Source organism: Onychostruthus taczanowskii, unplaced genomic scaffold (assembly GCF_017590055.1).
Source record: "Onychostruthus taczanowskii isolate IOZ18803 unplaced genomic scaffold, ASM1759005v1 scaffold44, whole genome shotgun sequence".
Lineage (NCBI taxonomy): Eukaryota > Metazoa > Chordata > Aves > Passeriformes > Passeridae > Onychostruthus > Onychostruthus taczanowskii.
In genome coordinates this window covers 687,675-702,042 of record NW_024501903.1, presented here as the reverse complement: position 1 = coordinate 702,042, position 14,368 = coordinate 687,675, and the positions used below count along the sequence as shown (strand labels likewise).

Here is a 14,368-nt window from a genome sequence, read left to right as displayed (position 1 = left end):
CTTGCTAAACAGAAAATGGTTGTGCAACATAAGCAGAAAACAGACTTAGCAGGTCAGTCATGTGTCTATCAGGCCTGCTGAAGCTTTTGGAAAAGGAAGAGACAGTTCTTGTAAACACTGTGTAATTTAGTGAGGTATGGCATAGAAACAAGATACATCACAGCAAGTGAATTGTTTTTAAAAGTTACAGCCTGCCTCCACCAGAAACGGAACACGTTCAAGTAACACCAATTAAATTGTTGTAGCAATATATATTTTAGGAGACAAAACCATATTCTTTCCTTGTCTGACAGCCTGAGTGCTGCCTTTTCCCAGCAGCACATTATGAAGACAACTGTCTCTTGTCTGGTAACTCACATTGTAAAGACAGAGCCAGGCTAAGTGACAGACCAGACCCCAGGTTTTCCAGCAAGCATCTCATATGTCTTCAAAGAGTCCTTCTAAAAGTGAAAAAAATGTTACAATTGTGTCCTTTTTCTGATCTGCAGGAAGTCCGAAAAAAAAAAAAAAAAAAAAAAGCCAGAGAGACATAAATTTTCTGTGCAACAAAACATGCATTTGATTTACCAGCTGGCAGGACCTTTCTCACAATGCATACAGTGGGAGAAAAGGTTGTGGTGAGTCACTTCTTGATGCTGCTCCATCACAATGACATTGGCAGTGTGTCCGCACCTTCTTTCCTCTCAAAAGAAAGGAGTGATGGCACAGTTCCCCACCAAACTAGCAAATGTCCCTTCTTGGAGTAACCCTCAAAGAAGGGGTTAGTGACTTTGCTTGGAGGGAAGCCTGCAGTCTCCTGCCTGTGCTCTCACCCAGATATTCCCAAGGGAGAAGCTGCCCCATATCTCCCCAGCTACTGAGGTGTTTAGAATGTGTCCTCTTTTCAGAACAGAAAATCAAAAAGATTTCTGCACTGGACATGCAGCAGGGAAATCTATCCCGAATAAAACGTTGTTTGCTGGAGGTTTTTTTCCCACATTTCTTCTCACAGAAATAAACTGCTGTTCTTGGCTGGTATGCGAAGACATTCATCAGAAACAACACAAGCAGAAAGCAACAAATGTTGGCAATGATGCTGTGACACTTTATTGTGCTCCAGCCTGTAAAACAGCACTGAAACTTTTGACATGGCTGATGTCACTTGGGACCCTTGGGGTTCTTCTCCTGTCCACTCAGCATCAGTTTCATTCCAAGAACTCTCCAGTGATTAATTTCTGTGGGGCATTGTGGTGGCCACAAGAACCGCCTACATGCTCACTTGGATATGATGAACACTTTCAGCTGAAAACAGCCCATCCTCAAACCATTAAAATTGCATTCAAACCATTTAATTGCAAACAGGTTTTCCTTTTGAAGCTTCCTTAGAATTTTAAGAACTAACCAGATCTAAACCAAAGCATTGATCCCTAACCCAAGTTTTATCACAAACACTACACAAGAGATTAATTTAGTGCTCAGGGAATCACATGCTTTGGCCACAAATTTTTTTCTCTGCTTCCACTTTCAACAAAGAAAACTGAAATGCTAAGAGTTAAGTTTGAGCTGGATATGCTTATGAGTTTGGATGGCTGGGCTTTATTTTTATAGTTGAGCTAGAATTGAAAAACAATCCTAGACAGATTAGCCCAGGGCACTCCCCAGCTCCAAGGCTGGTTGCATACCAAGCTTAGCAAAACACAGGCGTGAGCTAGGAACACGCAGCAGCCAGCAACAGCAGCTTTCAGAAAGGCTTCATGGGATCGCCGCTCTGCTGAGCTTGTTCAGACTTTACATTGTTCCCTACCTTCTCCTTGTTTCAGGCTTTGAGCAGCCTGCTGACTCTGGAGTCATATTAGCCATATTCCTGCTCTAAGGTACTCTGGGGTCTGCCATCTTTTCCTTCCTTTCAGTTAATCCCGTCCTCTTCTACTGAAGGATATTTTGTTCACATATTTTTTGAGAGCAGCCCAGAGACCTGAGAGTGGTCCAAGGAATGCTGCAGTCCCTGAGCTATGGGATCAGCTCCTGGGGCAGTGGGTGTTTTTTCCCTCCATACCCCTGCTCCTTTCCAATATCCACCACTGAGTGTACATAGGTACAAGCTCACAGGGGGACATGAAGGTCACATCCCAAACAGAGAGAGTAAAGCATCAGCTGCAGAGGAAAGGGTCCTTGTCCCTCCTGGCAGAAAAGGTGGAGCACAGTAGGAAAAGAGCAGGGGCAGAAGTCTCAGGTTTTTTAGCTCTGGGCAGGATTCATAACCTCCAGTCACTTCTCTTCCTTCATGTTACATTGGAAAAGTATTTGCACACAAACAAAAAGGATTTGGGCAAACAAGAACCAGAGAAGCACATCTTTTTAGTTTAAGAAGTGCTAAGAAATAGTAGTAAAGGAATTAAAGATGATTTGCATAGATGCTGAGAGAAATTATCACTTTCAGTAGGATAAAACAGCAAATACAGAGTGTGCTTAGCTACCCAAAAAGGTTGCAGGGTAGATGCTGGTGACATTTCAGGATGCAGTCCCAGGCTTTGATAAAAGAATAAGAGAAGACCTACAGGATAAAGGTAAAATCCAAATCAGATATTTATTTCATATTTTTTATTTCAAAACCAGGAAACAACCACATTAATAAGCATATAAAATCCATCCGAAATATTCACAATGCCGTTACAGAAAAAGAAAATAAGATACCGTGTGAGAAAGGCCTACACATTTCAGTCCAAGCCAACACACATCTGATGCAAAGTATGGAATGCTCTTATGCACAGCTGTGGGGGGAATTTCCTAACATACAGATACCCATATAGAAATATCATGTCTGGATGTGCTGGAGGGTCAAAGGAAGGGCACAGAAATCTATGTAACTGAGCCAGAATATCAAAATTGGGAGAGACATCTTATATAATACTTCTGGGAATAAATATCTGGCATGTAAGTCTAAATAAAAAGCTTGGAGAAAACTGGATGTAATATGATTGCATTGTGCAAAGCTGGGGCATTTCAAATTAATTCACAGGAAGCATTTAACAGCAGCAAATTTAACTAATCTTTGCAACTGTTTCTCATTAGGGAAGGTAGAAATGTCATCACTAGTTACTGAAAATGTCACACAGACCCCCCCAGAATATATATCAATGGGAATTCTCTAACCTGCTCTGAAGCATTATGTTGGCAAGAAAGCTTGGGCTATCCATGCTACAAAAGTCTTGCTGTCATTCCAACCTTTCTAAGCCTTTCTTTCTTTTACCACCTCAGAATCTGTGGGCCTACCTCTCTTCTAGGATATCCAGTGATGAATTCCAGCAGGTCGACCAGAGTTTGACCACATCCAAAAACTGCAGCTTGATCTCAGAAGAGCAGGAGTTGAAACTGGACCTACCTCTGTGCTACCTTTAGTTATTGTGTGCAGGTCTGGACAGGCACGGGCCTGGAGCCTGTCACAGAACGCTGCAGTGATTAAAGCTGCCCCTCCTTGACTGCAGGTGTGCCCTAGGTGCTACTTTTTGCCTGCCTGACCTGAGCTGTGCTAGCTGGGCACCAAGGGTGGGGGACACACAAACTCGACTGCCCAGCGGAATGACAAGCAAGGAGACCGACATTTACTGATGAACAATTACTGCCTGCCACATCCCTTTGAACAGAGGCACGATAACAGAGCTGTACACGTCTACAAAGCACACTGGTGAGCACCACAACATCATGCAGACCTTCCAGAGAGGATATATGGGGCAAAAAACATCTGGCCTTCAACCAAGCAGGGGACTGAGCACTACAGACCTTTCGCTCTGCTAAACCAGCAAATTCCAGTAGCTCTGGTATCTAGTCCTGCATCTCTGCTCTTATGAACCTACATGTACCACATCTGACCATGCCTGTGTCCAGGAGGGTCATGCTACATGCTTCTGTAATATTTACAGGAACAACTGCTAAGAAAACACAGCTCTGAAAAATAATTTTTATCCTTGCGCTCCTTTGAATGACAGTCTGCAAATTTCAGAATTTTTGACGTACTAGACTATAACAGAGAAGCCAAAAAGAAATAAAATTAAGAGAAGGCAGGAAAAATTACCTTCTGGTTTGCAATCACCACCCTCAATCATCCACAGAATGCTTAAAACCATGTCTGAAAATATAATCCAACAAACGCCATTTTAAGATGCAATATCACACTCTCATCAACACTTGAGAACCATTACTTAAAATAGCCACCAAAAACCCCTAATAAGATATTTTAATGCAGAAACATACCTCTTCCCCCAAATACAGAACTCGTCGAATTTCTTTCCAGAGGGCACAAATAACTTCAAGGTGATGTGCATAATTGGCTCTGCTGTACATACCACCTAAAATGCTCAATCTCCTTTTTTAGTACATTTCTCCTTTACAGTCTTATTGCACCTCAAGTCTACAGCATCTTTTGTTAGAATAGCTATTTCTCTTAAACGTCTCCAATTTCTTTATCTGTACATTTTTGTACACCATTAAAAAAATAAATATTTACAAAGTGACATACAAATAAATAAACTGAAGTAAAAGTATGCTTTCAGTCTGTCTATACAAAAAATAAGAGAGCAGGAAAAAATATGCATGTGACTTGGTCCCCTTTTTCCTGAGGCTAAAAAGAGTGCACACTGGATAGGAAAAAGCAAGATGGCTTTTTGGTAAGCTTGCTAAATTCCAGTGTAACACCATACACACGCACACAGTGTAGACTCAAAGGGCTGGGGACTTGTTTAGCGGGTCACTTCAACTCACTACAAAAATAGTAATTAGGTTCAAATACATTATGGTCACTGTGTGCATTAAGTATGTTAACCCCAAATGGCAATTTTATGTGAGAAAAGTAAAAATATTGCCAGCTCTTCTCTGTTCTCCTGATGTTTGTGGCAGGAAAGATGAGATTATTTTTGCAAGTGCCAGGTGCTTTCCAGTATGGCAGATCACCCATCAGATTTGCTTAATGCTGGCAAGCCTGGCAGAATGGGCGAGCATGTGGGTGAAAAGAAGATTATAGCAGCAATTGAGGAGGGGAAAAACGTCCCAGTTCTCATGGTTTTCTTTGCTCATTCCTTTAATGACTCTTTAAGCATGAACGAGTTAAAGAACGGGTGTGTCGTGGATCTTAGGCAGCTTTGTTCATCTCCACCATGGGGGTCTTCTGGGGTGACGAGCCGTTGTTTCCTCGTCCTTCAAAGCCTCTGGCGATGTCTTCAAAAGTCCTGCCCTTGGTCTCTGGCACTTTGAAGAAGGTGAAGACAAAGAAGATGACCAGGAAAACAAGGAAGATGAGGAAGACATAGGAGCCACACAGTTTCTGCAGGGAGGACAAACACAAAAGGTTTTATTTGTATATTACAGGTAAGGTCATTTGCTGTTGAGAGGTTAAAAATCCAACACCTTTCTCTAACAGTGCCCTTACTGACTTTTTTTCTCATCACAGCATTTTGAAAATTGAAATCACATTCCTATGGGCTTCTAAAGGTCTTTAATCTTCCTGAGGGTGGCCAAAATTTATGCTTTTAAAGCAAAAGCCCTGATGTGCTAACTAAGATGGCTCTTCCAAATATTTGTAAGCTGCAACCAATTAAGACAGCAGAATATAAGGTGAGCAACAGCCTCCAGTAACAATCATAACACTGACTCAAGAGACCTCTGGAAGACTCACCAGCACTCTTCCCAAAGCAGGGACAATTTCCAGGAGAGGTTGGGTTATTAAAGGTCAAATAGTCATATGTCAAAGTCTTCAAAGATGCAGATTCTACTACTTTTCTGGATGCCTATTCCAATGCTGCAGTGCTCTCACAGCACTTTATAAACCAGGACTTACCTCTGCATAGGGGAAGAGCATTCCCACCAAGAAATTGGAGGTCCAGTTGGAACAACCAGCCACTGCCATGGCTGCAGGTCGTGGGCCCTGGCTGAAGAGCTCTGCCACAATGAACCACGGGATAGGGCCAGGGCCAATCTCAAAAAGAGCCACAAAGCCAAAAGTGGCAACAATGCTGATGTATCTGATCCAATCCACGACATCCTGGCAAGGGAACAAAGTATGATCAGCACAATGCCATCCCTAGTGTCACAACTTTCTCAGCTGCACTGCAAACACTGTAGCAGTTCCCAGAGTAAGAAAATTGCTCTCTCCACTGCACACTTGGCTCTATCTGCCTACAGAGCAGTATTGCAGAGCAAAGCAGATGTGCTTTCTTATAGGTTTCTGCTGGAGTCAGCCTGGACAGTAACACCGATCACTCACCTTCAGGGCTAAAGCCACAGTCATAATAGCAGCACACACAGCCATGCCACCCAAACCAGCTAAATGGAGGGTCCGGCGTCCTGCACGCTCCACCAGGAACAGCTGGAAAGGAGAAGGAAAAACATGTCCATTACTTTGGCAGCAAAAGCAGGACAGAGCTCCTTGCCCAGTATCTCCTGCATCTTTTCCTTATCTGCCCATAAACCTCAGAGACCATGGTGATCTCAGTGCAGATCACCAGGCTGCTTCACTGTCAGCACAAGTTCTTCCACTCTGGTTCTTGCTACTGCTTTCTCTCACCACTCCTTTCCCCAACATACACTCCTTTTCCACCTTCTCTTTCATCCAAGATAACAACAACATCTCTTTCTGTCCATTTCTCCTCCCACCATGCTATCTTTGGTGCACACAGGTCTTTGCTCCCACAGGTCAGTGCATGGCCCAGTGCTTTGCCACCACCTGGCTACTTGTCTGCAGTCCCATCTGCCAGGGACACGCCCAGGCAGACACAGCCCTGTCCCACTCACCGACACCACAGTGAAGACTGTGTTCACCACACCAGCTCCAATGGTGGCATAGATAGGCTGTGTGATACCGGCTCTTTCAAAAATCCCCGTGGAATAATAGAATACCTGGGAAGAGAAGAGAAAGTTCGACACAGTCACGATTCCATGTTTGAGAGCACGTCCCTCATCCTCTGCCTAATGGCTTGCACTCCCATCAGGGAATTTCTAAGCAGCACTCCACACTATAAAACAGCATGCTTTCAGTCACTTGGTGCAAGGCTACAGTGTCTCACCAGGGTGCACGAGGGGAAAGTGAAAGCCCTAATATTCACTTTCCGTCTTAGCACCTTTGCCAGATGACAAAACAGTGACCGCCAGTCAAGGCACAAAGATGTTTTGGGACTTAGAGCTCTCTCCACACCAGTAGCAAGTGCAAGTTTAGCCAGAGATAAGGGAGGCCCAGAAGATGGGACAGCAAGATAACTCACAGCATTGATGCCTGAGAGCTGCTGGGAGAGCTGCAGCATGATGGCGATGATAATGGCTTGACGGTAGTTTGGAGAACGGAAAAGCTCTGGCACAGTTGCTTTCTTTTCCTGGGACATTTTAGCACTTTCTTCTTTCATCTCCTCAATGTCTTGAGACACATCTCGATCACCACGGAGCTTCTGCAGAACTAGAGGGAAGAATCCAAACATGTCATGTGTGAGATACATGCCTACTGGCCAGGGGAGGTGTGTGTGTCCCATCCTGCTACTTCAGGGAGGGCACGGGAGGAACACTGAGCACCCCCAGTTGGTGTTGAAGCCTGCTGCATGGGAAAGGCCAAGCCTCTGCTGGCAGCCTTGCTCTTCTTTTCAGCCCAGAGGTCAGGGTACTGCGAACAGCACAGAAACCAAGCCCAGGTCCTGCTCATGTTGATTGATCTCCAAGCTTATGTTTGATCCTGAAATTCTGTTCACGCTTTTGCCAGAGCTCACCCCAGCCCTCCAAGCTCCCTGTTAAATGCCAGCCTATTTCCTGCCTTTCAGGAGGAGCTGGCAGAGTGGCAGCAGCAGCTGGTCCTGCTACATCCCACCAGGCTAGATGCCACTCCTCACATCTTGATCCCACCTGGAGCCTCTGTTGGGATGCCAGGTTTCTCATGCTCCCTGGCACTGGTGCAGCCTAAAGGATGGGAAGGTAGGCCAGGCCTGATGCCCTCCAGGAGTCACACCCTAATTCACCACAGGCACCAGGATCAGTCCTCGCCTCCCACTCAAGCTCAGCGCAGGCTGGGAGCCAGAACACTGCCCTGCCCCTCTGAGATGAGTTCTTACCTGCTTGGGCTTTCTCCTCCTCCATCTTGTTGATCAATAGGAAGCGGGGGCTTTCAGGGCAGAACAGAAGACCAATACACTGCAGAATTGCTGGGAGGATGGTGAACCCCAAAAGCATTGGCCAAAGTCCTTCAGTGCCCATGATGGCCTCTAGTCCAAAGATCTACACCGAGAACAGAAGAGAAATAAGAGTGACTTCAAACACTTCAATTCCTCACCCCCACCCCAGTATGACAGGATCCACACTCTGCACCTGATGGCAAGTAAAGCCCTCCTTGCCCCACCCGAGGGCAGGATCAGGTTGTACCAGGCCTACCTGAGCCACCAGGATGCCCACAACAATGCCCAGCTGGTTGAGGGTGCCAAAGGCTCCGCGGACGCTGGTGGGCGAGACCTCGCTGATGTACATGGGCACAAAGCCGGTGCAGAGGCCACAGAAGGTACCAATAACAAAGCGGCCAATAATCAACATCTCCACTGCCTGTGCTGCCTTAGAGAAGGCCATGAGAAGGCCACCAACAAAGGCCAAGACATTCACCAGCAGCATGGAATTCCTCCTGCCAGGGTAAAGATGTCAAGACTGAGCTTAAACTGGCAATACAGAAGGAAAAACATCATGAGAGGGGAAAATGTAAACCTGCCCATGATATCCCATCTCAGGGGTGGGAAGAGAATGGAATAATTCCCATTCAGATCCTGCCTTGGCCTGCAATCTTTCTTTTTGCAGCCCACACATTCCTGCTTCCTCCCCTCCCACACATCTCTTCCCACCTCTGCCCTCTTCTTCCCAACACTCCTTTGTAAAGGGAAAAGTTCCCCAACAGCTTGCATCCTCCACTTCCTAACTTACCTGCCAAATCTGTTTACAAAGAGACTGACTGAGAAGGAGCCAATCATGCCTCCTACTGAGAAGATGGCCACAGACAGTGACCACAAAGAGGTGAGCAGTTCTTGGGAGACAGCCGTCCCACTCCTTTCTGACAGGGTTTTGTTGAAAAACTTCCGGATGATCTGCAAGAGGAGTCAGGTAGCAAGAGTTACAATCCAGAGGGAGGCATTTTACACTGGGGAGAGGGGACACTGTCTTCCTTCTGCTTCCTGCTCCCAGTGACCCAAAAAGGCAACAACAAGTTATACAAGGGGAAGACGAGGGCACAGAAGGAGGAGCTTTCACTGAGCAGTAGCTCAGTATGATGAGGGAGAGTGCTTCACTGAGTGGAGGGGCAGGCAGGGTACCCACAGGACAGCAGCGTTTATTAAGGAGAACAGGCTTATCTTCTGAATATTTCAGATCTGAGTCACTGGTGGTTCTTGCGAGGAGGCGGGAGACAGTTGGGAATGAAAGGGAACAAGAAAACATGACCAGCGAGTGGATGGGAACATTTCTGGCAATAGCAAAACACTGACAGCAGGGATAGGGTTTCTGGTATAGAAATAGCTGGAGACACACAAGGTTTCACTGAAGTAAGCCTGAAAAAATTGTTTATTTTTTACATAACGCTGTCCCAGGGCAGATGTGACAGGGCCACGTTGCTGATTTCCCAGGCATCCTCTTAGCTAGTGAGGTAAATTCTGGCATGGGCTGGGGGGGACAGAGTGTCTGCCCCCAGCAGATGGCAGCAGGACATTAATTAGGGAGGACTGACCCCATCCCCCATGCGGTCGTGAACATCTCTTCCCGGAGAGAGGGTGGATGTGGTATTCGTGACTCAGTTCTTGACAGAGGAACCATCTTAAAGTTACATGAAAACCACATCTCTCATTTTCTTCACCTCTTGTTTCTTAGGCTACAGTCATGGGATGATTTGGTCAAATGTCCAAGTCACAACCCTTTTACAAGCACTGAATCTATACTTAACACAAGGAATGAATAAACAAGTAAAATAAACTAAATTAGGGCAGCTGTAATGCCTACCAACCCTTAACTGTTTTCTGCACACTGCTTTCTACATTCCTTTGACATGGCTGGTTTATTCTGACTCAAAACTGAGGCAGCTCACATTCCTCCACACACCACATATGGCAGATGGAGCCCTCCTGCCCTTCCTGTGCTCCTAATTAAGAGAATTAACCTCTCTGTTTGCTCTTCCCCCTCCCCAAAACTTTGTTCTTCCTGTTGAATGTTGTATTTGAATGGGGGGTTTTAAATACCTGACTTCACAAACTAAAAGCCAAATTTCTGTGTGCTTGGGAGACAGTCCTTCTCCTTTCTACACCATTGTCTTCAATCAGCCCCTCACCCATCCCACCTCCCCAGCTCATTCTTCCTCTCACCTTCTCAGGTGCATTGATGACACCAGTGTTGTACCCAAACTGGAGAGATCCAATGGCAGCAATGCAAACAGCATAGATAAGAGGCGCTGTGATTTTCTGTGGAAAGAGAGGGAACAATTATTTACTTCATTTGGCCTTCTACACAACTTGAGTTTCTTTTCAGCATAAAGAGCAGCTGCAGCTCATAGGTGCCACGTTCAAGTGCTCTGAGGGCAGGGAATAGGCTTTCATCCAGCAAGGCTGAGTACCAGTTGCATCCCTTGGATCCCCCTCCCCGGAAAGGGAGATGCAACTGTACAGCAGGAAAAGTTCTGTGGCTGCAAGTAGGAGGGCTCGTCAGGGCCTCCCCTTTGTTATCTCCTGACCTTCAGCAACTATTCTCAGCTCATTATAATGAATACACTGCCTGCATTAGTGGCTGTTATTTTGGGTTGATCTGCTTTACAGCAGCTTTCGCTGATCTCTGGCATGGCATGAAAGAAGGGTCTAACTCTCCCCTGAGCCAGCTGACAAGTTCCCATAAATTGAGTCTCAGATCTGCCCATGAGCTACACTGGCAGTCACTCACCACAGTTACAACACGCACTCTCTTCGGCAACAGGCTTGTTTTTCCCAGGCAAGGGCTTCCCATCCCTGCCCCAGGGCACTGGCACAGCAGCGTGCCTCAAGAGGTGGCAGCAGTTGCTACCAAGCTTCCAGTCTATTTTTCTTTAAGCTGTGGCAATAGTTGGTATCTTAAATGAAGCACACTCCCTGAAGTTTCAGTGTACCTGAATCTCTGTTAAATTAAAAACTGCTGAGCCCTCAGAGCCACAAGGAAAGCTTAAGGGTCCAACCTCAGAAGTCACACAGACTGAGAAATTTCAGAGTCAGCGAAAGGCATCTAACATTTTATTCATTTTTAAAGTTTGTGGCATTTAAGCCAGCTCCGATTGAGGGAGGTGTGGGGGAGCAGGTGACTCAGGAGTTGGCACTTAGGCAGCCACTGCCTGAGTTGGCACAGTTCAGAAAGACTGTGTTCCTTCCCATCTCAGGAGGATTGGAAGCTTTTCCAAAAATATTAACAGTTCCTTTTCCAAGACTTTCCAATTATTGTACTTAAGCCTGGCAGAGTAAACTACTAGGTGGGGCCTACTGTCACAGCTCTTCCAGTCTCTCACTTTCTAGCTCAGCTCCAGGAGTAGTAGTAGCTCTCAAAACTGCCCAAAGTTTTTGGCAATAACCTGTCAGTGCTCGTGCCACCTCTACCAATCTTTCAAGCCCAGCACATATGTGCTTCTGGCCCGCACAACCCGCAGACACGACCAGTTCTGCCTCAATAAACAAAAATTTGGGGAAAGGACTCTCAGGCATGGCTTCCTCTACCGACCTACATCATGTAAATGTCCTCCTGCCCCGGTCAGCGGTGGCGACAGAGTGGACAGGGGGCAGATGAGCACGGAGGTAGCATTCACACGTGAACACACCCTAGGCAATCCAGGCATTCTCCCGGGCACCCTGTGACCGCTCCCCTCATTTTTATCTCAAGGAAATTTGGCACAGAACCACAAGGACACAGCTCTGGATGCCTATGGAAAAGCATTATAATATCTAGGCAGTTTTGGCACTCCAGGCCAGACCATCTCTAGCCAGCAGGTATGGCAAAGCTGCAGACCAGCCCCAACTCTCCACATGGCTCACACAGGAGCACCTTTCCCCCAGGACTCTGCTTTGTCATGGCTAGCAGTGACCACAGTGGCCTTTTTCTTCTGGGTGCTGCAGGGACCACGGGGTCCCTGCTGTGTGGGCACCCCTCACTTACCTGGTATATAAATGAGCTGCAGGGTTAGTTCTACTGGCTTTCATACTTCCTTCGCCTGGCTGTTGCCTGCTATTCATCTCCTGCCCAGCCTCCCACCACCTAGACATCACATGGCATGACCCATCCCCTCCAGTGAGCCAGACTGTGATCTAATGTATGGATCATTTGTTAGTGCTGCAAGTGCCTTGCTTCCCAAAAGGCAAACAGGGAGCTCAGAAATAGTACAGCTACACCCACTCTATCCAGAGGCTCAAGGCTGAGGTCTGTGCACCAGCACGGAATTCAAACCGCCACCCCTCCCTCCGACCACAGGCGTCGGCAGCATTCATTTTCCAGGGGATGCTCCTCACCAGCTCCCCTCCTTCAGTGCCTCCAACCCGAGAGCTGCACAACTTGTTGAGCCCGGCAGGAGTGGCCTCTCCCCGCTTCTCTGAACGACCTTGACCAGACACTCTCCTTTCCTCTGCCTCATCCTCTCACACTGCCCTCATCTCCCACCAACATGGCGATGAGAGCCCCGGCCTCCTCCAGTTCTGGCTGTTCCCGTGTAATTCCCCAGCATCCCGCCCCAGTTCAGGAGGGAATGTGCCGTCACCCTTCGTACGTTCAGATACACGCAGTCATGAGCTCACTCCACTGCTGCACACCTCACTCGCTGCTGCAGACGAGGAGATAGCGACAAATATCCCCTGCTTTCCGTATGAGAAGGAGGGGAAGGACACGCTCTGCCACCTTCTTGACATTTAACAATGCCTTTATAAGTCATCCTGCCACCACCCGAAAAAATATCTTTAACATCAATCTCCCGCTTAGCATCCTAAGCCCAGGGACCAACCGAGTGCGGCGCCGCAAGCGAAACTGACCTCGTGATCAATATCCTACAACGCGGACAGCATCATGTGCATCATCAGGCCACGCGCACGAAACCAAAAATCGATCGCGCGACCTGCGACAACCTCTCCCAAACTGCGCGGTGCCCCATCCCCCCCCAGGCAGAGCGGCCCAAGGGCCGAGCAGCGGCCCTGCCGGCACCACCGCCGCATCCATCCCCGCGGCCAGCGGCAGGCGAACGCCGGCCGCGACCGCATCCCTCCCGCCAGCCCTCCGCCGAAGCGCCTGGGGAGCCGAGCAGCGGCCGCGGCGGCGAGAAAGAGGGCGAGAAGGAGCCCGCCTTGGCCCCCGTACCTTCTTGGTGTCCATCGTCGGTGGCTCCCGGCGCCCGACTGCCAGCGAACGAACGGCCGCCCGCCGCACCTAACGGAACCCGCGAGAGGCGGCGGCTCCGCGCCCGCCCACGCCCGAGACTGCTGCGAGCCCGCCCCGCGCGGGCCGCCCGCCGATTTATGGGCTCAGCCGTGGGAGGGGAGATGGAGGGGCGGGGCTGCAGCCCAGCACCAAAACACAGCAATCGCGGAGCACCCCCCGGAGCTCACGCCCCTCCGTGACGGGGATTTGCGTGCGGGGCGGCCGGGCGGTGATGGAGCGGGCTGGGCAGGGATGGAGCGGCCGGGCGGGGCGGTGATGGAGCGGTGGCCCCGCTCCCCGCGCCGCAGGCGCCGCACAAGGAGCCGCCACACCTCGGATGCCACGCGCGAAGCGTTGGCTAATGGCACAAGGCAGTGCTTTGGGCGGCTTGCACCGACAGCGGCCGCGTGACGTAAAGAGGCGTCTTTATTTATTATTTGTTGTATATGAAAAATAAATGCCTTCGTTATTCGGTCTGTAAGCTAAAGCAGCAGGGCAGGCAGTGACGGTGCAGAGGCTGGCACGCAAACAGCACGGGCAGTAGCCTGAAGTCGAATGCTGTGCTCTGCGGGTGCTCCCACCCACCTCGCAAAGCTGTGGATGAAATACAGTTCTGGGTAGCTGCGTTTCGGGGATTTTTTTTGTTTGTTTGTCTGGTTGCCAAAAATATATTTTTCATACGATGCTGGAATCTACAGGGGCAAAGTTGAAGCTGGATCTAGTCCCAGACTTATGCCCTTCCTTACAAGGGCATGTAGTGACAGGATACGGGGGAATGGCTTCAAAATGACAGAGGGCAGGTTTAGATTAGATACTAGGAAGAAACTCTTTACTGTGAAGGTAGTAGGGAGAGAGATTTCCCAGAGAAACTGGGAGTGCCACATCCCTAGGAATCCTTAAGGCCCGGTTGGATGTGATTTTGAGAAAAAAAAGTAGAAAGTGTCACTGCCCCCCATGGCAGGGAGATTGAAGCAAAATTATTTTTAAG

The 14,368-nt window shown here is 48.2% G+C and overlaps 1 protein-coding gene across 1 annotated transcript; it reads right to left on the bottom strand.

Moving 5' to 3' along the window:
* Window positions 1-2,565: 2,565 nt before the first annotated feature.
* LOC121341018 (solute carrier family 2, facilitated glucose transporter member 3) lies at window positions 2,566-13,452 on the bottom strand. Its single transcript, XM_041414168.1, has 10 exons — window positions 13,321-13,452; window positions 10,335-10,430; window positions 8,911-9,071; window positions 8,377-8,617; window positions 8,061-8,223; window positions 7,230-7,417; window positions 6,763-6,867; window positions 6,236-6,337; window positions 5,810-6,013; window positions 2,566-5,296 (listed from the first exon to the last, which is right to left on the bottom strand). The coding sequence occupies exons 1-10, from the start codon at window positions 13,333-13,335 to the stop codon at window positions 5,105-5,107; spliced, it is 1,467 nt and encodes a 488-aa protein (XP_041270102.1). The 5' UTR covers window positions 13,336-13,452; the 3' UTR covers window positions 2,566-5,104.
* Between the last annotated feature and the right edge of the window lie 916 nt (window positions 13,453-14,368).